This window comes from Oncorhynchus mykiss, chromosome 27 (genome assembly GCF_057628025.1).
Source record: "Oncorhynchus mykiss isolate SJ-2025 chromosome 27, ASM5762802v1, whole genome shotgun sequence".
Taxonomy (NCBI): Eukaryota; Metazoa; Chordata; class Actinopteri; order Salmoniformes; family Salmonidae; genus Oncorhynchus; species Oncorhynchus mykiss.
Genome location: NC_143048.1, coordinates 13,546,210 through 13,571,122, shown reverse-complemented (window position 1 = coordinate 13,571,122; position 24,913 = coordinate 13,546,210). Strand labels below are relative to the sequence as shown.

Below are 24,913 nucleotides of genomic sequence, written 5' to 3'. Positions count from 1 at the left end.
TGTGATCCTATATACTGTATGTTGGTTGTATGGTTGTGATCCTATATACTGTATGTTGTATGGTTGTGTTCCTATATACTGTGTGTTGTATGGTTGTGTTCCTATATACTGTGTGTTGTATGGTTGTGATCCTATATACTGTATGTTGGTTGTATGGTTGTTATCCTATATACTGTATGTTGTATGATTGTGATCCTATATACTGTATGTTGTGTGGTTGTGATCCTATATACTGTATGTTGCATGGTTGCGATCCTATATACTGTATGTTGTATGGTTGCGATCCTATATACTGTATGTTGTATGGTTGTGATCCTATATACTGTATGTTGTGTGGTTGTGATCCTATATACTGTATGTTGTATGGTTGTGATCCTATATACTGTATGTTGTATGGTTGTGATCCTATATACTGTTTGTTGTATGGTTGTGCTCCTATATACTGTATGTTGTATGGTTGTGTTCCTATATACTGTGTGTTGTATGGTTGTGATCCTATATACTGTATGCTCTATGGTTGTGATCCTATATACTGTATGTTGTATGGTTGTGATCCTACATACTGTATGTTGGTTGTATGGTTGTGATCCTATATACTGTATGTTGTATGGTTGTGATCCTACATACTGTATGTTGGTTGTATGGTTGTGATCCTATATACTGTATGTTGTATGGTTGTGATCCTATATACTGTATGTTGGTTATATGGTTGTGATCCTATATACTGTATGCTCTATGGTTGTGATCCTATATACTGTATGTTGTATGGTTGTGATCCTACATACTGTATGTTGGTTGTATGGTTGTGATCCTATATACTGTATGTTGTATGGTTGTGATCCTATATACTGTATGTTGGTTATATGGTTGTGATCCTATATACTGTATGTTGTATGGTTGTTAGCCTATATACTGTATGTTGTATGGTTGTGATCCTACATACTGTATGTTGGTTGTATGGTTGTGATCCTATATACTGTGTGTTGTATGGTTGTGATCCTATATACTGTATGTTGGTTGTATGGTTGTGATCCTATATACTGTATGTTGGTTGTACGGTTGTGATCCTATATACTGTATGTTGTATGGTTGTGATCCTATATACTGTATGTTGTATGGTTGTGATCCTATATACTGTATGTTGTATGGTTGTGATCCTATATGCTGTATGTTGTATGGTTGTGATCCTATATACTGTATGTTGGTTGTACGGTTGTGATCCTATATACTGTATGTTGTATGGTTGTGATCCTATATACTGTATGTTGTACGGTTGTGATCCTATATACTGTATGTTGTACGGTTGTGATCCTATATACTGTATGTTGTATGGTTGTGATCCTATATACTGTATGTTGTATGGTTGTGATCCTATATACTGTATGTTGTATGGTTGTGATCCTATATACTGTATGTTGTACGGTTGTGATCCTATATACTGTATGTTGTATGGTTGTGATCCTATATACTGTATGTTGTATGGTTGTGATCCTATATACTGTATGTTGTATGGTTGTGATCCTATATACTGTATGTTGTGTAGTTGTGATCCTATATACTGTATGTTGGTTGTACGGTTGTGATCCTATATACTGTGTGTTGTATGGTTGTGATCCTATATACTGTGTGTTGTATGGTTGTGATCCTATATACTGTATGTTGGTTGTATGGTTGTGATCCTATATACTGTATGTTGTGTGGTTGTGATCCTATATACTGTATGTTGGTTGTACGGTTGTGATCCTATATACTGTATGTTGTATGGTTGTGATCCTATATACTGTATGTTGTATGGTTGTGATCCTATATACTGTATGTTGTATGGTTGTGATCCTATATACTGTATGTTGGTTGTACGGTTGTGATCCTATATACTGTATGTTGTATGGTTGTGATCCTATATACTGTATGTTGTATGGTTGTGATCCTATATACTGTATGTTGTACGGTTGTGATCCTATATACTGTATGTTGTATGGTTGTGATCCTATATACTGTATGTTGTATGGTTGTGATCCTATATACTGTATGTTGGTTGTACGGTTGTGATCCTATATACTGTATGTTGTATGGTTGTGATCCTATATACTGTGTGTTGTATGGTTGTGATCCTATATACTGTATGTTATATGGTTGTGATCCTATATACTGTATGTTGTACGGTTGTGATCCTATATACTGTATGTTGTATGGTTGTGATCCTATATACTGTATGTTGTATGGTTGTGATCCTATATACTGTATGTTGGTTGTATGGTTGTGATCCTATATACTGTATGTTGTATGGTTGTGATCCTATATACTGTATGTTGGTTATATGGTTGTGATCCTATATACTGTATGTTGTATGGTTGTGATCCTATATACTGTATGTTGTATGGTTGTGATCCTATATACTGTATGTTGTATGGTTGTGATCCTATATACTGTATGTTGGTTGTATGGTTGTGATCCTATATACTGTATGTTGTATTGTTGTGATCCTATATACTGTATGTTGTACGGTTGTGCTCCTATATAATGTATGTTGTATGGTTGTGATCCTATATACTGTATGTTGTATGGTTGTGATCCTATATACTGTATGTTGTGTGGTTGTGATCCTATATAATGTATGGTTGTGATCCTATATACTGTATGTTGTATGGTTGTGATCCTATATACTGTATGTTGGTTGTACGGTTGTGATCCTATATACTGTATGTTGTATGGTTGTGATCCTATATACTGTATGTTATATGGTTGTGATCCTATATACTGTATGTTATATGGTTGTGATCCTATATACTGTATGTTATATGGTTGTGATCCTATATACTGTATGTTGTATGGTTGTGATCCTATATACTGTGTCTTGTATGGTTGTGATCCTATATACTGTATGTTGTACGGTTGTGATCCTATATACTGTATGTTGTATGGTTGTGATCCTATATACTGTGTCTTGTATGGTTGTGATCCTATATACTGTGTCTTGTATGGTTGTGATCCTATATACTGTGTCTTGTATGGTTGTGATCCTATATACTGTATGTTGTATGGTTGTGATCCTATATACTGTATGTTGTATGGTTGTGATCCTACATACTGTATGTTGGTTGTAGGGTTGTGATCCTATATACTGTATGTTGTGTGGTTGTGTTCCTATATACTGTATGTTGTATTGTTGTGATCCTATATACTGTATGTTGTATGGTCATGATCCTATATACTGTATGTTGTATTGTTGTGATCCTATATACTGTATGTTGTATGGTTGTGATCCTATATACTGTATGTTGTATGGTTGTGATCCTATATACTGTATGTTGTATGGTTGTGATCCTATATACTGTATGTTGTGTGGTTGTCATCCTATATACTGTATGTTGTATGGTTGTGATCCTATATACTGTATGTTGTATGGTTGTGATCCTATATACTGTATGTTGTATGGTTGTGATCCTATATACTGTATGTTGTGTGGTTGTCATCCTATATACTGTATGTTTTATGGTTGTGATCCTATATACTGTATGTTGTGTGGTTGTGATCATATATACTGTATGTTGTGTGGTTGTGATCCTATATAATGTATGGTTGTGATCCTATATACTGTATGTTGTATGGTTGTGCTCATATATACTGTATGTTGTATGGTTGTGATCCTATATACTGTATGTTGTATGGTTGTGCTCCTATATACTGTATGTTGTATGGTTGTGCTCCTATATACTGTATGTTGTATGGTTGTGCTCCTACATACTGTATGTTGTATGGTTGTGATCCTATATACTGTGTGTTTTATGGTTGTGATCCTATATACTGTATGTTGTATGGTTGTGATCCTATATACTGTATGTTGTATGGTTGTGATCCTATATACTGTATGTTGTATGGTTGTGATCCTATATACTGTATGTTTTATGGTTGTGATCCTATATACTGTATGTTGTATGGTTGTGATCCTATATACTATGCACTGAATGAACAATATACTGAATGTCTGCCATGGCTTTCAACCTTGGTGTTGTGACTGTGTTAGAGAAGCACCAGGAATAACATCGGTGATGTACAGGAGCGAAGGAGAGGAGGGAAGGAGAGAAGGAGAGGAGGAAGGCAGTGACTCACAGTGCCCCTCTATCTTTGTGTTCACAGGCAGTCTGGAGGAACCGTCATTAAGAACAGGTAAGGAGGAGTAGGGGAGGAGGCGGAGGGAGAAGGGGGGGGAGGAGGGGCAGGGGAGGAGATGGTTGCACAAGATAACAGACTAAATAAACTCTACAGGATACACAGTTACCCGCGTTCACATGTACTACATAGACTTGCATTCACTTACACTACAGATACACACACATATTTACCATCAAGTGCCCACATGTACAACACACACACACACCACTGACATTATGTTGTCTAGCAGTGAACAGTTCTATTCTACCTCATTCGGCGACGCTGATTTCCTCGCTCCGTTCACACATTCAGAGCACTGTGTCTCACCTTTCATGTGTCACTCACTACATGCACTGTTTGTGCGTTCCACTTCCGATGAGTCTCTATGTGCCCTGGCACCAGACAGTCCAGGTCCTTCTGATGAGTCTCTATGTGTCCTGGCACCACACAGCCCAGGTCCTTCTGATGAGTCTCTACGTGCCCTGGCACCACACAGCCCAGGACCTTCTGATGAGTCTCTACGTGCCCTGGCACCACACGGCCCAGGACCTTCTGATGAGTCTCTACGTGCCCTGGCACCAGACAGTCCAGGTCCTTCTGATGAGTCTCTATGTGTCCTGGCACCACACAGCCCAGGTCCTTCTGATGAGTCTCTACGTGCCCTGGCACCACACAGCCCAGGACCTTCTGATGAGTCTCTACGTGCCCTGGCACCACACAGCCCAGGACCTTCTGATGAGTCTCTACGTGCCCTGGCACCACACAGCCTAGGACCTTCTGATGAGTCTCTACGTGCCCTGGCACCACACAGCCCAGGACCTTCTGATGAGTCTCTACGTGCCCTGGCACCACACAGCCCAGGACCTTCTGATGAGTCTCTACGTGCCCTGGCACCACACAGCCCAGGACCTTCTGATGAGTCTCTACGTGCCCTGGCACCACACAGCCCAGGACCTTCTGATGAGTCTCTACGTGCCCTGGCACCACACAGCCCGGGACCTTCTGATGAGTCTCTACGTGCCCTGGCACCACACAGCCCAGGACCTTCTGATGAGTCTCTACGTGCCCTGGCACCACACAGCCCAGGACCTTCTGATGAGTCTCTACGTGCCCTGGCACCACACAGCCCAGGACCTTCTGATGAGTCTCTACGTGCCCTGGCACCACACAGCCCAGGACCTTCTGATGAGTCTCTACGTGCCCTGGCACCACACAGCCCAGGTCTTCTGAGAAACCCACGGCCAGACCCAGAGAGAGACAGAAGAATGATACTGTACTTTGGAAAAACAGATTCTCCATCTTCACGTTCTCACTGTAGAGTGTGGATAATGCAATGTCGACGTGTGGGTCCTGAAGTGAAATGACCTAGGTTAACAGGGCTCTGTGTCTCTCTCTTTCCTCCCTGTGCCCGTTGTGTGCCACCTGATCCTGTCTGTGCCAGTCTGGGCGAGGAGTTCTACAGAGAGGCCATCGAGCACTGCCGCAGCTACAATGCCCGCCTGTGTGCTGAGCGCTCCATGCGCCTGCCCTTCCTGGACTCCCAGACCGGCGTGGCACAGAGCAACTGCTACATCTGGATGGAGAAGAACCACCGCGGCCCAGGTGTGTGTCTGTCCTTGTGCGTGTGTGAGGTCTAGGCTGCGTGCATGTGCGTGTGTGTGTTCGTGGACAGCATGTTAGAGTGTGTTCCAATGCATGAAGCCCTGTAACAAAACACAGGGTAAGAGGCAGCATGAAGAGGTATGAGGCCTGGGGTAGGGAGGTCTGGAACACAGCCTCCAGGCGTTCTGAGTTCAGTTCTCCTCTGCTCTCAGCAGCCCTGTGTCCTCTGTGTTGTTCTCCCATCTTCTCCCTCTCTCTATCGTTCTCTCTCCCCTCTTCTCCCTCTCTCTATTGTTCTCTATCCCCTCTTCTCCCTCTCTCTATCGTTCTCTCTCCCTCTCCTCTCTCTCTATCTTTCTCTCTCCCTCTCCTCCCTCACTACATCCTTCTTTCTCCCCTCTCCTCCCTCACTATATCCTTCTTTGTCCCCTCCCCTCTCCTCCCTCACTCTATCATTCTTTCTCCCCTCTCCTCCCTCACTCTATCCCTCTGTCTCCCCTCTCCTCCCTCACTCTATCCTCCTCTCTCACCTCTCCTCCCTCACTCTATCCTTCTTTCTCCCCTCTCCTCCCTCACTCTATCCTTCTTTCTCCCTCGCCTACCTCTCTCTTTCTCTCTCCCCTCTCCTCCCTCACTCTATCCTTCTCTCTCCCCTCTCCTCTCACACCTATCCCTTCTCTCTCCCCTCTCCTTCCTCTCTATCTTTCTCTCTCCCCTCTCCTCCCTCACTATATCCTTCTCCCTCACTCTATATTTCTTTCTCTCCTCCTCATCTTTCTCTCTCCCCTCGCCTACCTCTCTCTTTCTCTCTCCCCTCTCCTCCCTCACTCTATCCTTATCTCTCCCCTCTCCTCCCTCACTCTATCCTCCTCTCTCCCCTCTCCTCCCTCACTCTATCCTTCTCTCTCTCCCTCTCCTCCCTCTCTCCTTATCTCTCCCTCTCCTCCCTCTCTCTTTCTCTCTTCCCTCCCCTCCCTCACTATCCTTCTCTCTCTCTCCCTCTCCCTCCCTCTTTCTTTCTCTCTCCCTCTCCTCCTCACTCTATCCTTCTCTCTCCATCTCCTCCTTCACTCTATATTTCTTTCTCTCCTCTCATCTTTCTCTCTCCCCTCGCCTACCTCTCTCTTTCTCTCTCCCTCTCCTCCCTCACTACATCCTTCTTTCTCCCTCTCCTCCCTTGTCCCTCCCTCTCCCCCCTCACTCTATCCTCCTCTCTCCCTCTCCTGCCTCACTCTATCCTTCTCTCTCCCCTCTGCTCCTCACTCTATCCTCCTCTCTCCCCTCTCCTCCTCTCTCTTTCTCTCTCCCTCTCCTCTCTCACACCTATCCTTCTCTCTCCCTCTCCTTCCTCTCTATCTTTCTCTCTCCCCTTTTCTCCTCACTCTATCCTCCTCTCTCCCCTCTCCTCCCTCTCTCTTTCTCTCTCCACTCCCTCACTATCCTCCTCTCTCCCCTCTCCTTTCTCACACCTATCCTTCTCTCTCCCTCTCCTTCCTCTCTATCTTTCTCTCTCTCCCTCTCCTCCCTCACGCTATCCTCCTCTCTCCCTCTCTTCCTCACTCTATCCCTCTTGCTCTCTCCCCTCTCCTCCCTCTCTCTTTCTCTCCCCTCCTCCCTCTCTCTTTCTCTCTCCCTCTCCTCCCTCACTCTATATTTCTTTCTCTCCTCTACCCATCTCTCTCTCCCTCTCCTCCCTCTCTCTTTCTCTCCCTCTCCTCCCTCTCTCTTTCTCTCTCCCTCTCCTCCCCTCACTCTATACTTCTATCTCTCCTCTCCATCTTTCTCTCTCCCCTCGCCTCCCTCTACTTTCTTTCTCTCTCCCCTCTCCTCCCTCACTCTATCCTTATCTCTCCCTCTCCTCCCTCACTCTATCCTCCTCTCTCCCTCTCATCCCTCACTCTATCCTTATCTTTCCCCTCTCCTCCCTCACTCTATCCTTCTCTCTCCCTCTCCTCTCTCACTCTATCCTTATCTCTCCCCTCTCCTCCCTCACTCTATCCTTCTCTCTCCCTCTCCTCCCTCACTCTATCCTCCTCTCTCCCTCTCCTCCCTCTCACTCTATCCTTCTCTCTCTCTCCCCACTCCTCCCTCTCTCTTCTCTCTCTCCTCTCCTCCCTCTCTCTTCTCTCTCCCTCTCCCACACTCTATATTTCTTTCTCTCCTCTCCATCTTTCTCTCTCCCCTCGCCTACCTCTCTCTTCCTCTCTCCCTTTCCTCCCTCACTCTATCCTTATCTCTCACCTCTCCTCCCTCACTCTATCCTCCTCTATCTCCCTCTCCTTCCTCTCTATCTTTCTCTCTCCCTCTCCTCCCTCACTCTATCCTTCTCTCTCCCTCCTCCTCCCTCACTCTATCCTTCTCTCTCCCCTCTCCTCCCTCACTCTATCCTCCTCTCTCCCTCTCCTCCCTCTCTCTCTCTCCCCTCTCCTCTCCACACCTATCCTTCTCTCTCCCCTCTCCTTCCTCTCTATCTTTCTCTCTCCCCTCTCCTTCCTCACTCTATCCTCCTCTCTCCCTCTCCTCCCGCTCTCTTTCTCTCTCCCCTCCCTCACTATCCTCCTCTCTCCCTCTCCTCTCTCACACCTATCCTTCTCTCTCCCCTCTCCTTCCTCTCTATCTTTCTCTCTCCCTCTCCTCCCTCACTCTATCCTCCTCTCCCTCTCCTCCCTCACTCTATCCTTCTCGCTCTCTCCCTCTCCTCCCTCTCTTTCTCTCCCTCTCCTCCCTCTCTCTTTCTCTCTCCCCTCTCCTCCCTCACTCAATATTTCTTTCTCTCCTCTCCATCTTTCTCTCTCCCCTCGCCTACCTCTCTCTTTCTCTCTCCCTCTCCTCCCTCACTCTATCCTTATCTCTCCCTCTCCTCCCTCACTCTATCCTCCTCTCTCCCTCTCATCCCTCACTCTATCCTTATCTCTCCCTCTCCTCCCTCACTCTATCCTTATTTCTCCCCTCTCCTCCCTCACTCTATCCTTCTTTATCCCCTCTGCTCCCTCACTCTATCCTTCTCTCTAGCCCTCCCCTCTCCTTCCTCTCTATCTTTCTCTCTCCCCTCTCCTCCCTCACTCTATCCTCCTCTCTACCCTCTCCTCCCTCACTCTATCCTTCTCGCTCTCTCCCTCTCCTCCCTCTCTCTTTCTCTCTCCCTCTCCTCCCTCTCTCTTTCTCTCTCCCTCTCCTCCCTCACTCTATCCTTATCTCTCCCCGCTCCTCCCTCACTCTATCCTTCTCTCTCCCTCTCCTTCCTCTCTATCTTTCTCTCTCCCTCTCCTCCCTCGCTCTCCTCCTCTCTCCCCTCTCCTCCTCACTCTATCCTTATCTCTCCCCTCTCCTCCCTCACTCTATCCTTCTCTCTCCCCCTCTCCTCCCTCACTCTATCCTCATCTCTCCCCTCTCTCCTCCCTCACTCTATCCTTCTCTCTCTCTCCCTCTCCTCCCTCACTCTATCCTTCTCTCTCTCTCCCTCTCCTCCCTCTCTCTTTCTCTCCCCTCTCCTCCCACACTCTATATTTCTTTCTCTCCTCCTCATCTTTCTCTCTCCCTCGCCTACCTCTCTCTTCCTCTCTCCCTTTCCTCCCTCACTCTATCCTTATCTCTCACCTCTCCTCCCTCATTATCCTCCTCTCTCCCTCTCCTCCTAGTCTCTCCTTATCTCTCCCCTCTCCTCCCTCACTCTATCCTTATCTCTCCCCTCTCCTTCCTCTCTATCTTTCTCTCTCCCCTCTCCTCCCTCACTCTATCCTCCTCTCTCCCCTCTCCTCCCTCACTCTATCCTTCTTTCTCCCCTCTCCTCCCTCACTCTATCCTTCTTTATCCCCTCTGCTCCCTCACTCTATCCTTCTCTCTAGCACTCCCCTCTCCTTACCTCTCTATCTTTCTCTCTCCCCTCTCCCTACCTAGCTATTATCCTCCTCTCTACCCTCTCCTCCCTCACTCTATCCTTCTCGCTCTCTCCCCTCTCCTCCCTCTCTCTTTCTCTCTCCCTCTCCTCCCTCTCTCTTTCTCTCTCCCTCTCCTCCCTCACTCTATATTTCTTTCTCTCCTCTCCATCTTTCTCTCTCCCTCTCCTCCTTCACTCTATCCTTATCTCTCCCCGCTCCCCCTCACTCTATCCTTCTCTCTCCCCTCTCCTTCCTCTCTATCTTTCTCTCTCCCTCTCTCCCTCCCTCACTCTCTTCCTCCTCTCTCCCTCTCCTCCCTAACTCTATCCTCCTCTCTCCCCTCTCCTCCCTCACTCTATCTTTCTCTCTCCATCTCCTCCCTCACTCTATCCTCCTCTCTCCCTCTCCTCCCTCACTCTATCCTTCTTTCTCCCCTCTCCTCCCTCACTCTATCCTTCTTTATCCCCTCTCCTCCCTCACTCTATCCTTCTCTCTCTCCTCGCCTACCTCTCTTTCTCTCTCCCCTCTCCTCCCTCACTCTATCCTCCTCTCTCCCCTCTCCTCCCCTCTCTCTTTCTCTCTCCCTCCCTCACTATCCTCATCTCTCTCCTCTCCTCTCTCACACCTATCCTTCTCTCTCCCCCTCTCCTTCCTCTCCATCTTTCTCTCTCCCTCTCCTCCCTCACTCTATCCTCCTCTCTCCCACTCTCCTCCCTCACTCTATCCCTCTCGCTCTCTCCCTCTCCTTCCCTCTCGCTTTCTCTCTCCCCTCTCCTCCCTCTCTCTTTCTCTCTCCCCTCTCCTCCCTCACTCTATATTTCTTTCTCTCCTCTCCATCTTTCTCTCTCCCCTCGCCTACCTCTCTCTCTTTCTCTCTCCCCTCTCCTCCCTCACTCTATCCTTATCTCTCCCCTCTCCTCCCTCACTCTATCCTCCTCTCTCCCCTCTCATCCCTCACTCTATCCTTACCTCTCCCCTCTCCTCCCTCACTCTAGCATTATCTCTCCCTCTCCTCCCTCACTCTATCCTTTCTCTCTCCCCTCTCCTTCCTCTCTATCTTTCTCTCTCCCCGCTCCTCCCTCACTCTATCCTTCTCTCTCCCTCTCCTCCCTCACTACATCCTTCTTTCTCCCTCTCCTCCTTGTCCCCTCCCCTCTCCCCCTCACTCTATCCTCCTCTCTCCCTCTCTCCCTCACTCTATCCTTCTCTCTCCCCTCTCCTTCCTCTCTATCTTTCTCTCTCCCCCTCTCCTCCCTCACTCTATCCTTCTCTCTCCCTCCTCCTCCCTCACTCTATCCTTCTCTCTCCCTCTCCTCCTCACTCTATCCTCCTCTCTCCCCCTCTCCTCCCTCTCTCTTTTCTCTCTCTCCCCCTCTCCTCTCTCACACCTATCCTTTCTCTCTCCCTCTCCTTCCTCTCTATCTCTCTCTCTCCCCTCTCCTCCCTCACTCTATCCTCCTCTCTCCCCTCTCCTCCCGCTCTCTTTCTCTCTCCCTCCCTCACTATCCTCCTCTCTCCCTCTCCTCTCTCACACCTATCCTTCTCTCTCCCTCTCCTTCCTCTCTCTATCTTTCTCTCTCCCCTCTCCTCCCTGCACTCTATCCTCCCTCTCTCCCTCTCCTCCCTCACTCTATCCTTCTCGCTCTCTCCCTCTCCTCCCTCTCTCTTTCTCTCTCCCCTCTCCTCCCTCTCTCTTTCTCTCTCCCCTCTCCTCCCTCACTCAATATTTCTTTCTCTCCTCTCCCATCTTTCTCTCTCCCTCGCCTCCTCTCTCTCTTTCTCTCTCCCCTCTCCTCCCTCACTCTATCCTTATCTCTCCCCTCTCCTCCCTCACTCTATCCTCCTCTCTCCCCTCTCATCCCTCACTCTATCCTTATCTCTCCCTCTCCTCCCTCACTCTATCTCTCCCTCTCCTCCCTCACTCTGTCCTTCTCTCTCCCTCTCCTTCCTCTCTATCTTTCTCTCTCCCTCTCCTCCCTCTCTCTTTCTCTCTCCCCTCTCCTCCCTCACTCAATATTTCTTTCTCTCCTCTCCATCTTTCTCTCTCCCTCGCCTACCTCTCTCTTTCTCTCTCTCCCCTCTCCTCCCTCACTCTATCCTTATCTCTCCCTCTCCTCCCTCACTCTATCCTCCTCTCTCCCTCATCCACACACTCTATTCTTATCTCTCCCTCTCCTCCCTCACTCTATCCTTATCTCTCCCCTCTCCTCCCTCACTCTGTCCTTTCTCTCCCTCTCCTTCCTCTCTATCTTTCTCTCTCCCCTCTCCTCCCTCACTCTATCCTCCTCTCTCCCTCTCCTCCCTCACTCTATCCTCCTCTCTCCCCTCTCCTCCCTCACTCTATCCTTATCTCTCCCTCTCCTCCCTCACTCTATCCTTCTCTATCCCCTCTCCTCCCTCACTCTATCCTCCTCTCTCCCCTCTCCTCCCTCACTCTATCCTTCTCTCTCTCTCCCACTCCTCCCTCTCTCTTTCTCTCTCCCTCTCCTCCCTCTCTCTTCTCTCTCCCTCTCCTCCCACACTCTATATTTTTTTCTCTCCTCCTCATCTTTCTCTCTCCCCTCGCCTACCTCTCTCTTCCTCTCTCCCTTTCCTCCCTCACTCTATCCTTATCTCTCACCTCTCCTCCCTCACTCTATCCTCCTCTCTCCCCTCTCCTCCTCACTCTATCCTTATCTTTCCCTCTCCTCCCTCACTCTATCCTTCTCTCTCCCTCTCCTTCCTCTCTATCTTTCTCTCTCCCCTCTCCTCCCTCACTCTATCCTTCTCTCTCCCTCTCCTCCCTCACTCTATCCTCCTCTCTCCCCTCTCCTCCCTCTCTCTTTCTCTCTCCCTCTCCTCTCTCACACCTATCCTTCTCTCTCCCTCTCCTTCCTCTCTATCTTTCTCTACTCCCTCTGGCCTCCCTCACTCTATCCTCCCTCTCTCCCCTCTCCTCCCGCTCTCTTTCTCTCTCTCCCCTCCCTCACTATCCTCCTCTCTTCCCCTCTCCTCTCTCACACCTATCCTTCTCTCTCCCCTCTCCTTCCTCTCTATCTTTCTCTCTCCCTCTCCTCCCTCACTCTATCCTCCTCTCTCCCCTCTCCTCCCTCACTCTATCCTTTCTCGCTCTCTCCCTCTCCTCCCTCTCTCTTTCTCTCTCCCTCTCCTCCCTCTCTCTTTCTCTCTCCCCTCTCCTCCCTCACTCAATATTTCTTTCTCTCCTCTCCATCTTTCTCTCTCCCCTCTCCTCCCTCACTCTATCCTCCTCTCTCTCCCTCTCATCCCTCACTCTATCCTTATCTCTCACCTCTCCTCCCTCACTCTATCCTCCTCTCTCCCCTCTCCTCCCTCACTCTATCCTTATCTTTCCCTCTCCTCCCTCACTCTATCCTTCTCTCTCCCTCTCCTTCCTCTCTATCTTTCTCTCTCCCTCTCCTCCCTGGCTCCTCCTTCTCTCCCTCTCCTCCCTCACTCTATCCTCCTCTCTCCCCTCTCCTCCTCTCTCTTTCTTCTTCTCCCTCTCCTCTCTCACACCTATCCTTCTCTCTCCCCTCTCCTTCCTCTCTATCTTTCTCTCTCCCTCTCCTCCCTCACTCTATCCTCCTCTCTCCCTCTCCTCCCGCTCTCTTTCTCTCTCTCCCCTCCCTCACTATCCTCCTCTCTCCCCTCTCCTCTCTCACACCTATCCTTCTCTCTCCCCTCTCCTTCCTCTCTATCTTTCTCTCTCCCCTCTCCTCCCTCACTCTATCCTCCTCTCTCCCCTCTCCTTCCTCACTCTATAGCTCTCGCTCTCTCCCCTCTCCTCCCCTCTCTTCTCTCTCCCCTCTCCTCTCCTCTCTCCTCCTCCTCACTGGATCCCTGCCTCAGTTCCCCTCCCTCCTGGCCTGCTCCTCCTCTCTCCCTCATCCCTCACTCCTCTCCCTTCCCTCCTCCCTCCCTCTCTCTCTCTCTCCCTCTCCTCCTACCCATCTCTCTCTCTCTCCCTCCCTCATCTATCTATCTTTCTCTCTCCCTCTCCTCCCTCACTCTATCCTCCTCTCTCCCTCTCCTCCCTCACTCTATCCTTATCTCTCCCTCTCCTCCCTCACTCTATCCTTCTCTCTCCCTCTCCTCCCTCACTCTATCCTCCTCTCTCCCTCTCCTCCCTCACTCTATCCTTCTCTCTCTCTCTCCCCACTCCTCCCTCTCTCTTTCTCTCTCCCTCTCCTCCCTCTCTCTTTCTCTCTCCCTCTCCTCCCACACTCTATATTTCTTTCTCTCCTCCTCATCTTTCTCTCTCCCTCGCCTACCTCTCTCTTCCTCTCTCCCCTTTCTCCCTCACTCTATCCTCCTCTCTCCCTCCTCCCTCACTCTATCCTTATCTCTCCCTCTCCTCCCTCACTCTATCCTTCTCTCTCCCCTCTCCTTCCTCTCTATCTTTCTCTCTCCCTCTCCTTCCTCTCTATCTTTCTCTCTCCCCGCTCCTCCCTCACTCTATCCTTCTCTCTCCCCTCTCCTCCCTCACTACGTCCTTTTTCTCCCTCTCCTCCCTTGTCCCCTCCCCTCTCCCCTCACTCTACTCTCCTCTCTCCCTCTCTCCCTCACTCTATCCTTCTCTCTCCCTCTCCTTCCTCTCTATCTTTCTCTCCCTCTCCTCCCTCACTCTCTCTCTCTCTCCCTCCTCCCTCACTCTATCCTTCTCTCTCCCCCTCTCCTCCCTCACTCTATCCTCCTCTCTCTCCCTCTCCTCCCTCTCTCTTTCTCTCTCCCTCTCCTCTCTCACACCTATCCTTCTCTCTCCCCTCTCCTTCGTCTCTAACTTTCTCTCTCCCCTCTCCTCCCTCACTCTATCCTCCTCTCTCCCTCTCCTCCCTCACTCTATCCTTCTCGCTCTCTCCCTCTCCTCCCTCTCTCTTTCTCTCTCCCCTCTCCTCCCTCACTCAATATTTCTTTCTCTCCTCTCCATCTTTCTCTCTCCCCTCGCCTACCTCTCTCTTTCTCTCTCTCTCCCCACTCCTCCCTCACTCTATCCTTATCTCTCCCCTCTCCTCCCTCACTCTATCCTCCTCTCTCCCTCTCATCCCTCACTCTATCCTTATCTCTCCCTCTCCTCCCTCACTCTATCCCTATCTCTCCCTCTCCTCCCTCACTCTGTCCTTCTCTCTCCCTCTCCTTCCTCTCTATCTTTCTCTCTCCCTCTCCTCCCTCACTCTATCCTCCTCTCTCCCCTCTCCTCCCTCACTCTATCCTTATCTCTCCCCTCTCCTCCCTCACTCTATCCTTCTCTCTCCCACCTCCTCCCTCACTCTATCCTCCTCTCTCCCTCTCCTCCCTCACTCTATCCTTCTCTCTCTCTCCCCACTCCTCCCTCTCTCTCTTTCTCTCTCCCCTCTCCTCCCTCTCTCTTTCTCTCCCCTCTCCTTCCTCTCTATCTTTCTCTCTCCCTCTCCTCCCTCTCTCTCTTTCTCTCTCCCCTCTCCTCCCTCACTCAATATTTCTTTCTCTCCTCTCCATCTTTCTCTCTCCCCTCGCCTACCTCTCTCTTTCTCTCTCCCTCTCCCTCCCTCACTCTATCCTTATCTCTCCCTCTCCTCCCTCACTCTATCCTCCTCTCTCCCTCTCATCCCTCACTCTATCCTTATCTCTCCCCTCTCCTCCTCACTCCTTATCTCTCCCCTCCTCCCTCACTCTGTCCTTCTCTCTCCCTCTCCTTCCTCTCTATCTTTCTCTCTCCCTCTCCTCCCTCGCTCTCTCCTCCTCTCTCCCTCTCCTCCCTCACTCTATCCTCCTCTCTCCCCTCTCCTCCCTCACTCTATCCTTATCTCTCCCTCTCCTCCCTCACTCTATCCTTCTCTATACCCTCTCCTCCCTCACTCTATCCTCCTCTCTCCCTCTCCCTCCCTCACTCTATCCTTCTCTCTCTCTCCCCACTCCTCCCTCTATCCTTATCTCTCCCTCTCCTCCCTCACTCTATCCTTTATCTCTCCCCTCTCCTCCCTCACTCTGTCCTTCTCTCTCCCTCTCCTTCCTCTCTATCTTTCTCTCTCCCTCTCCTCCCTCACTCTATCCTTCTCTCTCCCCTCTCCTTCCCTCACTCTCCTCCTCTCTCCCTCTCCACCTTCCCTCTCTCTTTCTCTCTCCCTCTCCTCTCTCACACCTATCCTTCTCTCTCCCCTCTCCTTCCTCTCTATTTTCTCTCTCCCTCTCCTCCCTCACTCTATCCTCCTCTCTCCCTCTCCTCCCGCTCTCTTTCTCTCCCCTCCCTCACTATCCTCCTCTCTCCCCTCTCCTCTCTCACACCTATCCTTCTCTCTCCCTCTCCTTCCTCTCTCTATCTTTCTCTCTCCCTCTCCTCCCTCACTCTCTGTCCTTCCTCTCTCCCCTCTCCTCCCTCACTCTATCCTTCTCGCTCTCTCCCCTCTCCTCCCTCTCTCTTTCTCTCTCCCTCTCCTCACTCTATCCTTATCTCTCCCTCTCCTCCCTCACTCTATCCTTCTATCCCCTCTCCTCCCTCACTCTATCCTCCTCTCTCCCTCTCCTCCCCTCACTCTATCCTTCTCTCTCTCTCCCCACTCCTCCCTCTCTCTTTCTCTCTCCCTCTCCTCCCTCTCTCTTTCTCTCTCCCCTCTCCTCCCACACTCTATATTTTTTTCTCTCCTCCTCATCTTTCTCTCTCCCCTCGCCTACCCTCTCTCTTCCTCTCTCCCCTTTCCTCCCTCACTCTATCCTCATCTCTCACCTCTCCTCCCTCACTCTATCCTCCTCTCTCCCTCTCATCCCTCACTCTATCCTTATCTCTCCCTCTCCTCCCTCACTCTATCCTTATCTCTCCCTCTCCTCCCCTCACTCTGTCCTTCTCTCTCCCTCTCCTTCCTTCTTCTACTCTTCTCTCTCCCTCTCCTCCCTCACTCTATCCTCCTCTCTCCCTCTCCTCCCTCACTCTATCCTCCTCTCTCCCTCTCCTCCCTCACTCTATCCTTATCTCTCCCTCTCCTCCCTCACTCTATCCTTCTCTATCCCCTCTCCTCCTCACTCTATCCTCCTCTCTCCCTCTCCTCCCTCACTCTATCCTTCTCTCTCTCTCTCCCCACTCCTCCCTCTCTCTTTCTCTCTCCCTCTCCTCCCTCTCTCTTTCTCTCTCCCTCTCCTCCCACACTCTATATTTTTTTCTCTCCTCCTCATCTTTCTCTCTCCCTCGCCTACCTCTCTCTTCCTCTCTCCCTTTCCTCCCTCACTCTATCCTTATCTCTCACCTCTCCTCCCTCACTCTACCCTCCTCTCTCCCTCTCCTCCCTCACTCTATCCTTATCTTTCCCTCTCCTCCCTCACTCTATCCTTCTCTCTCCCCTCTCCTTCCTCTCTGTTTCTCTCCCTCTCCTCCCTCCCTCTCTCTTTCTCTCTCCCTCTCCTCTCTCACACCTATCCTTCTCTCTCCCTCTCCTTCCTCTCTATCTCTCTCTCTCCCTCCTCCCTCACTCTATCCTCCTCTCTCCCTCTCCTCCCGCTCTCTTTCTCTCTCCCTCCCTCACTATCCTCCTCTCTCCCTCTCCTCTCTCACACCTATCCTTCTCTCTCCCTCTCCTTCCTCTCTATCTTTCTCTCTCCCTCTCCTCCCTCACTCTATCCTCCTCTCTCCCTCTCCTCCCTCACTCTATCCTTCTCGCTCTCTCCCTCTCCTCCCTCTCTCTTTCTCTCTCCCCTCTCCTCCCTCTCTCTTTCTCTCCCCTCTCCTCCCTCACTCAATATTTCTTTCTCTCCTCTCCATCTTTCTCTCTCCCCCTCTCCTCCCTCACTCTATCCTCCTCTCTCCCTCTCATCCCTCACTCTATCCTTATCTCTCCCCTCTCCTCCCTCACTCTATCCTTATCTCTCCCCACTCCTCCCTGGCTGTCTGCCTTCTTCTCCCCTCTCCTTCCTCACTCTATCCTCCTCTCTCCCTCTCCTCCCTCACTCTATCCTTCTCTCTCTCTCCCCACTCCTCCCTCTCTTCTCTCTCCCTCTCCTCCCTCTCTCTTTCTCTCTCCCTCTCCTCCCACACTCTATCTCTCTCTCTCCTCCTCATCTTTCTCTCTCCCTCGCCTCCTCTCTCTTCCTCTCTCCCTTTCTCCCTCACTCTATCCTCCTCTCTCCCTCTCCTCCCTCACTCTATCCTTATCTCTCCCCCTCTCCTCCCTCACTCTATCCTTCTCTCTCCCTCTCCTTCCTCTCTATCTTTCTCTCTCCCCCTCTCCTTCCTCTCTATCTTTCTCTCTCCCCTCTCCTCCAACTCTATCCTTCTCCCTCCCCTCTCTCCCTCACTCTATCCTTCTCTCTCCCCTCTCCTCCCTCTCTCTCTTTCTCTCTCCCCTCTCCATCCTCTCTATCTTCTCTCTCCCTCTCCTCCCACACTCTATCCTTCTCTCTCCCCTCTCCTCCCTCACTCTCTCCTTCTCTCCCCTCTCCTCCTTCCTCCTCTCCCTCCTCTCTCTCTCTCCCCTCTCCTCCCTCACTCTATCCATCTCTCCTCTCCTTTTCTCTCCCTCCTCCTCACTCTCTCTACTCTCCTCCTCCCCTCTCCTCTCTCCCTCTCCTCCCTCACTCAACTCCCTCTTCCTCTCTCACTCTATCCTCTCTCTCCCCTCTCCTCCCTCACTCTATCCTTCTCTCTCCTCCCACTCCCTCCTCCTCTCTCCCCCCTCTCTCTCTCCTCCTCTCTTCTCTCCCTTCTCCTCCCACACTCTATATTTCTTCTCTCCTCCTCATCTTTCTCTCTCCCCTCGCCTACCTCTCTCTTCCTCTCTCCCCTTTCCTCCCTCACTCTATCCTTATCTCTCACCTCTCCTCCCTCACTCTATCCTCCTCTCTCCCCTCTCCTCCCTCACTCTATCCTTATCTCTCCCCTCTCATCCCTCACTCTTTCCTTCTCTCTCCCCTCTCCTTCCTCTCTATCTTTCACTCTCCCCTCTCCTCCCTCACTCTATCCTTATCTCTCCCCTCTCCTCCCTCACTCTATCATTCTCTCTCCCCTCTCCTCCCGCACTCTATCCTCCTCTCCTCCCTCACTCTATTCCTCCTCTCTCCTCTCTCCTCCCTCACTCTATCCTTATCTCTCCCCTCTCCTTCCTCTCTATCTTTCTCTCTCCCTCTCCTCCCCTCACTCTATCCTCCTCTCTCCCCTCTCCTCCCTCACTCTATCCTTCTTTCTCCCCTCTCCTCCCTCACTCTATCCTTCTTTATCCCCTCTCCTCCCTCACTCTATCCTTCTCTCTCCCCTCGCCTACCTCTCTCTTTCTCTCTCCCCTCTCCTCCCTCTCTATATTTCTCTCTCCCCCTCTCTCACACCTATATGTAGTATCAGTGTACAGAATGTGTGTACAGAGTTTAGAGTTTTTTGTTTGTGTGTTTTGAATGTGTATGAGTGACAGTGTTGTTTTTACTAACATAAATGACTGATGGGGGTATATGTTTGTCAAGCACAGAGACTGATGGAGGTATAGGTTTGTCAAGCACAGAGGCCGATGGAGGTATAGGTTTGTCAAGCACAGAGACCGATGGAGGTATAGGTTTGTCAAGCACAGCAACTGATGGAGGTATAGGTTTGTCAAGCACAGAGACCGATGGAGGTATAGGTTCGTCAAGCACAGAGACCGATGGAGGTATATGTTTGTCAAGCACAGAGACTGATGGAGGTATAGGTTTGTCAAGCACAGAGACCGATGGAGGTATAGGTTTGTCAAGCACAGAGACTGATGGAGGTATATGTTTGTCAAGCACAGAGACTGATGGAGGTATAGGTTTGTCAAGCACAGAGACTGATGGAGGTATAGGTCTGTCAAGCACAGAGACTGATGGGGTTATAGGTTTGTCAAGCACAGAGACTGATGGAGGTATATGTTTGTCAAGCACAGAGACTGATGGAGGTATAGGTTTGTCAAGCACAGAGACTGATGGAGGTATAGGTTCGTCAAGCACAGAGACCGATGGAGGTATATGTTTGTCAAGCACAGAGACTGATGGAGGTATAGGTTTGTCAAGCACAGAGACCGATGGAGGTATAGGTTCGTCAAGCACAGAGACCGATGGAGGTATATGTTTGTCAAGCACAGAGACTGATGGAGGTATAGGTTTGTCAAGCACAGAGACCGATGGAGGTATAGGTTTGTCAAGCACAGAGACTGATGGAGGTATATGTTTGTCAAGCACAGAGACTGATGGAGGTATAGGTTTGTCAAGCACAGAGACTGATGGAGGTATAGGTCTGTCAAGCACAGAGACTGATGGGGTTATAGGTTTGTCAAGCACAGAGACTGATGGAGGTATATGTTTGTCAAGCACAGAGACTGATGGAGGTATAGGTTTGTCAAGCACAGAGACTGATGGAGGTATAGGTCTGTCAAGCACAGAGACTGATGGGGGTATAGGTTTGTCAAGCACAGAGACTGATGGAGGTATAGGTTTGTCAAGCACAGAGACTGTTTGAGGTACAGGTTTGTCAAGCACAGAGACTGATTGAGGTACAGGTTTGTCAAGCACAGAGATTGATGGAGGTACAGGTTTATCAAGCACAGAGACTGATGGAGATACAGGTTTGTCAAGCACAGAGACTGATGGAGGTACAGGTTTGTCAAGCACAGAGACCGATGGAGGTATAGGTTTGTCAAGCACAGACACTGATGGAGGTATATGTTTGTCAAGCACAGAGACTGATGGAGGTATTGGTTTGTCAAGCACAGAGACAGATGGAGGTATAGGTTTGTCAAGCACAGAGACTGATGGAGGTACAGGTTTGTCAAGCACAGAGACTTATGGAGGTATAGGTTTGTCAAGTACAGAGACCATAAAAGCTTGGAATTTCTGTTTGCACAAAAAACGAACATGTCCCTTCTATTTAAAGTGGATAACATCATCACCTTAACCCCTTCATTATAGTTTAGTCTGCTTTAGCAGTTTTTCACGACTTGTTGCATTGTTCTTTGTTTGGCCCCCAGGTTTGGCCCCAGGACAGTTGTATACTTACCCTGCGCGCTGCTGGCGCAAGAAGAGACGGCTAAACATTCTGGAGGACCCGCGCCTCGGACCCATTGAGTTTAAGATCGGTACGAGACAAGAGATCTGGAAAGGAGGATGAGGAGGCCGTAGAATGACGGAGAAAAACCACAGGAGGCTGGTGGCTTTTTAAATGTGGAGAACGGGCTCCTGGTAATGGCTTCAGTGGAAAAAGTGGAATGGTAACAAATACGTCAGAAACATGGTTTCCATGGTTTCCAGGTGTTTGATGCCATTCCATTCATTCCGTTCTAGACATTATTATGAGCCGTCCTCCCCTCAGCAGCCTCCTGTGGTGTACTGTAGTTGTATTTGTGTTAGTCTGTCAGGGCAAAGGGGTAGCTGGGAATCAATTCTAACATGTAGTAGCAGGGAAGTGTTACTGTAACGTACGGTATGGTGTGTGTGTGTTCAGACTACGAGGCGTCTCTGAAGAAGGAAGGGGGCTTGCCGGAGGGGCCGGTGTTGGAATCACTGCTCAGTGGAGAGACTCTGGACAAGAAGGTGGAGACCAAGGAAGAGGAACCTATGAGCGAGTGCCAGGTAAGAGTAGCTTAGAATCACTCATGGTGGCAGTACGCAAGTTCTAGTTTCCCTTTGTCATGCTCTCTTGGAGCCCTCTGACCCATTCCTCTACGTCTTCACCTTGGAGTTGCTGTGTAGTTTCTTCATTCTCCTCTCTCCCTCTCTGGTTCTCTCTCTCCCTCTCTGGTTCTCTCTCTCCCTCTCTGGTTCTCTCTCTCCCTCTCTGGTTCTCTCTCTAGCTCTCTGGTTCTCTCTCTGGTTCTGTCTCTCCCTCTCTGGTTCTCTCTCTCCCTCTATGGTTCTCTCTCTCTCCCTTTCTGGTTGTCTCTCTCCCTCTCTGGTTCTCTCTCTCTAGCTCTCTGGTTCTCTCTCTCTAGCTCTCTGGTTCTCTCTCTCCCTCACTGGTTCTCTCTCTCCCTCTCTGGTTATCTCTCTCCCACTATGGTTCTCTCTCTCCCTCTCTGGTTCTCTCTCTCTCCCTTTCTGGTTGTCTCTCTCCCTCTCTGGTTCTCTCTCTCTAGCTCTCTGGTTCTCTCTCTCTAGCTCTCTGGTTCTCTCTCTCCCTCTCTGGTTCTCTCTCCCTCTCTGGTTCTCTCTCTCTAGCTCTGTGGTTCTCTCTCCCACTATGGTTCTCTATCGCCCTCTCTGGTTCTCTCTCTTCCTCTCTGGTTCTCTCTCTCCCTCTCTGGTTCTCTATCTCTCTCTCTGGTTCTCTCTCTCTCCCTCTCTGGTTCTCTCTCTCCCTCTCTGGTTCTCTATCTCTCTCTCTGGTTCTCTCTCTCTCCCTCTCTGGTTCTCTATCTCTCTCTCTGGTTCTCTCTCTCCCTCTCTGGTTCTCTATCTCTCTCTCTGGTTCTCTCTCTCTCCCTCTCTGGTTCTCTCTCTCCCTCTCTGGTTCTCTCTCTCTCCCTCTGGTTCTCTCTCTTCCTCTCTGGTTCTCTCTCTCCCTCTCTGGTTCTCTAGCTCCCTCTCTGGTTCTCTCTCTCTCCCTCTCTGGTTCTGTCTCTCCCTCTCTGGTTCTCTCTCTCCCTCTCTGGTTCTCTCTCTCTCCCTTTCTGGTTCTCTCTCTCCCTCTCTGGTTCTCTCTCTCCCTGTCTGGTTGTCTCTCTCCCTCTCTGGTTCTCTCTCTCTAGCTCTCTGGTTCTCTCTCTCTAGCTCTCTGGTTCTCTCTCTCCCTCACTGGTTCTCTCTCTCCCTCTCTGGTTCTCTCTCTCCCACTATGGTTCTCTCTGTCCCTCTCTGGTTCTCTCTCTAGCTCTCTGGTTCTCTCTCTCTAGCTCTCTGGTTCTCTCTCTCCCTCTCTGGTTCTCTCTCCCTCTCTGGTTCTCTCTCTCTAGCTCTGTGGTTCTCTCTCCCACTATGGTTCTCTATCGCCCACTATGGTTCTCTCTCTTCCTCTCTGGTTCTCTCTCTCCCTCTCTGGTTCTCTCTCTCCCTCTCTGGTTCTCTCTCTCCTTCTCTGGTTCTCTCTCTCCCTCACTGGTTCTCTCTCTCCCTCTCTGGTTATCTCTCTCCCACTATGGTTCTCTCTCTCCCTTTCTGGTTGTCTCTCTCCCTCTCTGGTTCTCTCTCTCTAGCTCTCTGGTTCTCTCTCTCTAGCTCTCTGGTTCTCTCTCTCCCTCTCTGGTTCTCTCTCCCTCTCTGGTTCTCTCTCTCTAGCTCTGTGGTTCTCTCTCCCACTATGGTTCTCTATCGCCCTCTCTGGTTCTCTCTCTTCCTCTCTGGTTCTCTCTCTCCCTCTCTGGTTCTCTATCTCTCTCTCTGGTTCTCTCTCTCTCCCTCTCTGGTTCTCTATCTCTCTCTCTGGTTCTCTCTCTCTCCCTCTCTGGTTCTCTCTCTCCCTCTCTGCTTCTCTATCTCTCTCTCTGGTTCTCTCTCTCTCCCTCTCTGGTTCTCAATCTCTCTCTCTGGTTCTCTCTCTCTCCCTCTCTGGTTCTCTATCTCTCTCTCTGGTTCTCTCTCTCTCCCTCTCTGGTTCTCTCTCTCCCTCTCTGGTTCTCTCTCTCTCCCTCTGGTTCTCTCTCTTCCTCTCTGGTTCTCTCTCTCCCTCTCTGGTTCTCTAGCTCCCTCTCTGGTTCTCTCTCTCTCCCTCTCTGGTTCTCTCTCTCCCTCTCTGGTTCTCTCTCTCCCTCTCTTGTTCTCTCTCTCTAGCTCTCTGGTTATCTCTCTCCCTCTCTGGTTCTCTCTCTGGTTCTGTCTCTCCCTCTCTGGTTCTCTCTCTCCCTCTCTGGTTCTCTCTCTCTCCCTTTCTGGTTCTCTCTCTCCCTCTCTGGTTCTCTCTCTCCCTGTCTGGTTGTCTCTCTCCCTCTCTGGTTCTCTCTCTCTAGCTCTCTGGTTCTCTCTCTCTAGCTCTCTGGTTCTCTCTCTCCCTCACTGGTTCTCTCTCTCCCTCTCTGGTTCTCTCTCTCCCACTATGGTTCTCTCTGTCCCTCTCTGGTTCTCTCTCTAGCTCTCTGGTTCTCTCTCTCTAGCTCTCTGGTTCTCTCTCTCCCTCTCTGGTTCTCTCTCCCTCTCTGGTTCTCTCTCTCTAGCTCTGTGGTTCTCTCTCCCACTATGGTTCTCTATCGCCCACTATGGTTCTCTCTCTTCCTCTCTGGTTCTCTCTCTCCCTCTCTGGTTCTCTCTCTCCCTCTCTGGTTCTCTCTCTCCCTCTCTGGTTCTCTCTCTCCCTCTCTGATTCACAATCTCTAGCTCTCTGATTCTCTCTCTCCCTCTCTGGTTCTCTCTCTCTCTCTCTGGCTCTCTCTCTCTCCCTCTCTGGTTCTCTCTCTCCCTCTCTGGTTCTCTCTATCCCTCTCTGGTTCTCTCTCTCCCTCTCTGGTTCTCTCTCTAGCTCTCTGGTTCTCTCTCTCTCTCTCTGGTTCTCTATTTCCCTCTCTGGTTCTCTCTCTAGCTCTCTGGTTCTCTCTCTAGCTCTCTGGTTCTCTCTCTAGCTCTCTGGTTCTCTCTCTCCCTCTCTGGTTCTCTCTCTCCCTCTCTGGTTCTCTCCCTCTCTGGTTATCTCTCCCCCTCCCTGGTTCTCTCTCTCCCTCTCTGGTTCTCTCTCTCCCTCTCTGGTTCTCTCTCTAGCTCTCTGGTTCTCTCTCTAGCTCTCTGGTTCTCTCTCTCCCTCTCTGGTTCTCTCTCTCCCTCTCTGGTTCTCTCCCTCTCTGGTTATCTCTCCCCCTCCCTGGTTCTCTCTCTCCCTCTCTGGTTCTCTCTCTCCCTCTCTGGTTCTTTCTCTAGCTCTCTGGTTCTCTCTCTAGCTCTCTGGTACTCTCTCTCCCTCTCTGGTTCTCTCTCTCCCTCTCTGGTTCTCTCCCTCTCTGGTTCTCTCTCTCCCTCTCTGGTTCTCTCTCTCTAGCTCTCTGGTTCTCTCTCTCCCACTATGGTTCTCTCTCGCCCACTATGGTTCTCTCTCTCTCTCTCTGGTTCTCTCTTTCCCTCTCTAACTCTCTGGTTCTCTCTCTAGCTGTCTGGCTCTTTCTCTAGCTCTCTGGTTCTCTCTCTCCCTCTCTGGTTCTCTCTCTCCCTCTCTGGTTCTCTCCCTCTCTGGTTATCTCTCCCCCTCTCTGGTTCTCTCTCTCCCTCTCTGGTTCTCTCTCTCCCTCTCTGGTTCTCTCTCTAGCTCTCTGGTTCTCTCTCTAGCTCTCTGGTTCTCTCTCTCCCTCTCTGGTTCTCTCTCTCCCTCTCTGGTTCTCTCTCTCCCTCTGGTTCTCTCTCTCCCTCTCTGGTTCTCTCTCTAGCTCTCTGGTTCTCTCTCTCCCTCTCTGGTTCTCTCTCTCCCTCTC

The 24,913-nt window shown here is 50.2% G+C and overlaps 1 protein-coding gene across 1 annotated transcript in view; it reads left to right on the top strand.

Moving 5' to 3' along the window:
- Positions 1-24,913, top strand: part of LOC110507074 (zinc finger protein neuro-d4-like) — a 68,584-nt gene that overhangs the window by 16,509 nt on the left and 27,162 nt on the right. The window contains exons 2-5 of the mRNA XM_036965272.2: positions 4,138-4,167; positions 5,594-5,754; positions 20,561-20,668; positions 21,034-21,161. Of these exons, the coding sequence (XP_036821167.2) occupies positions 4,138-4,167; positions 5,594-5,754; positions 20,561-20,668; positions 21,034-21,161 (427 nt within the window). The remainder of the gene's footprint in view (positions 1-4,137; positions 4,168-5,593; positions 5,755-20,560; positions 20,669-21,033; positions 21,162-24,913) is intronic.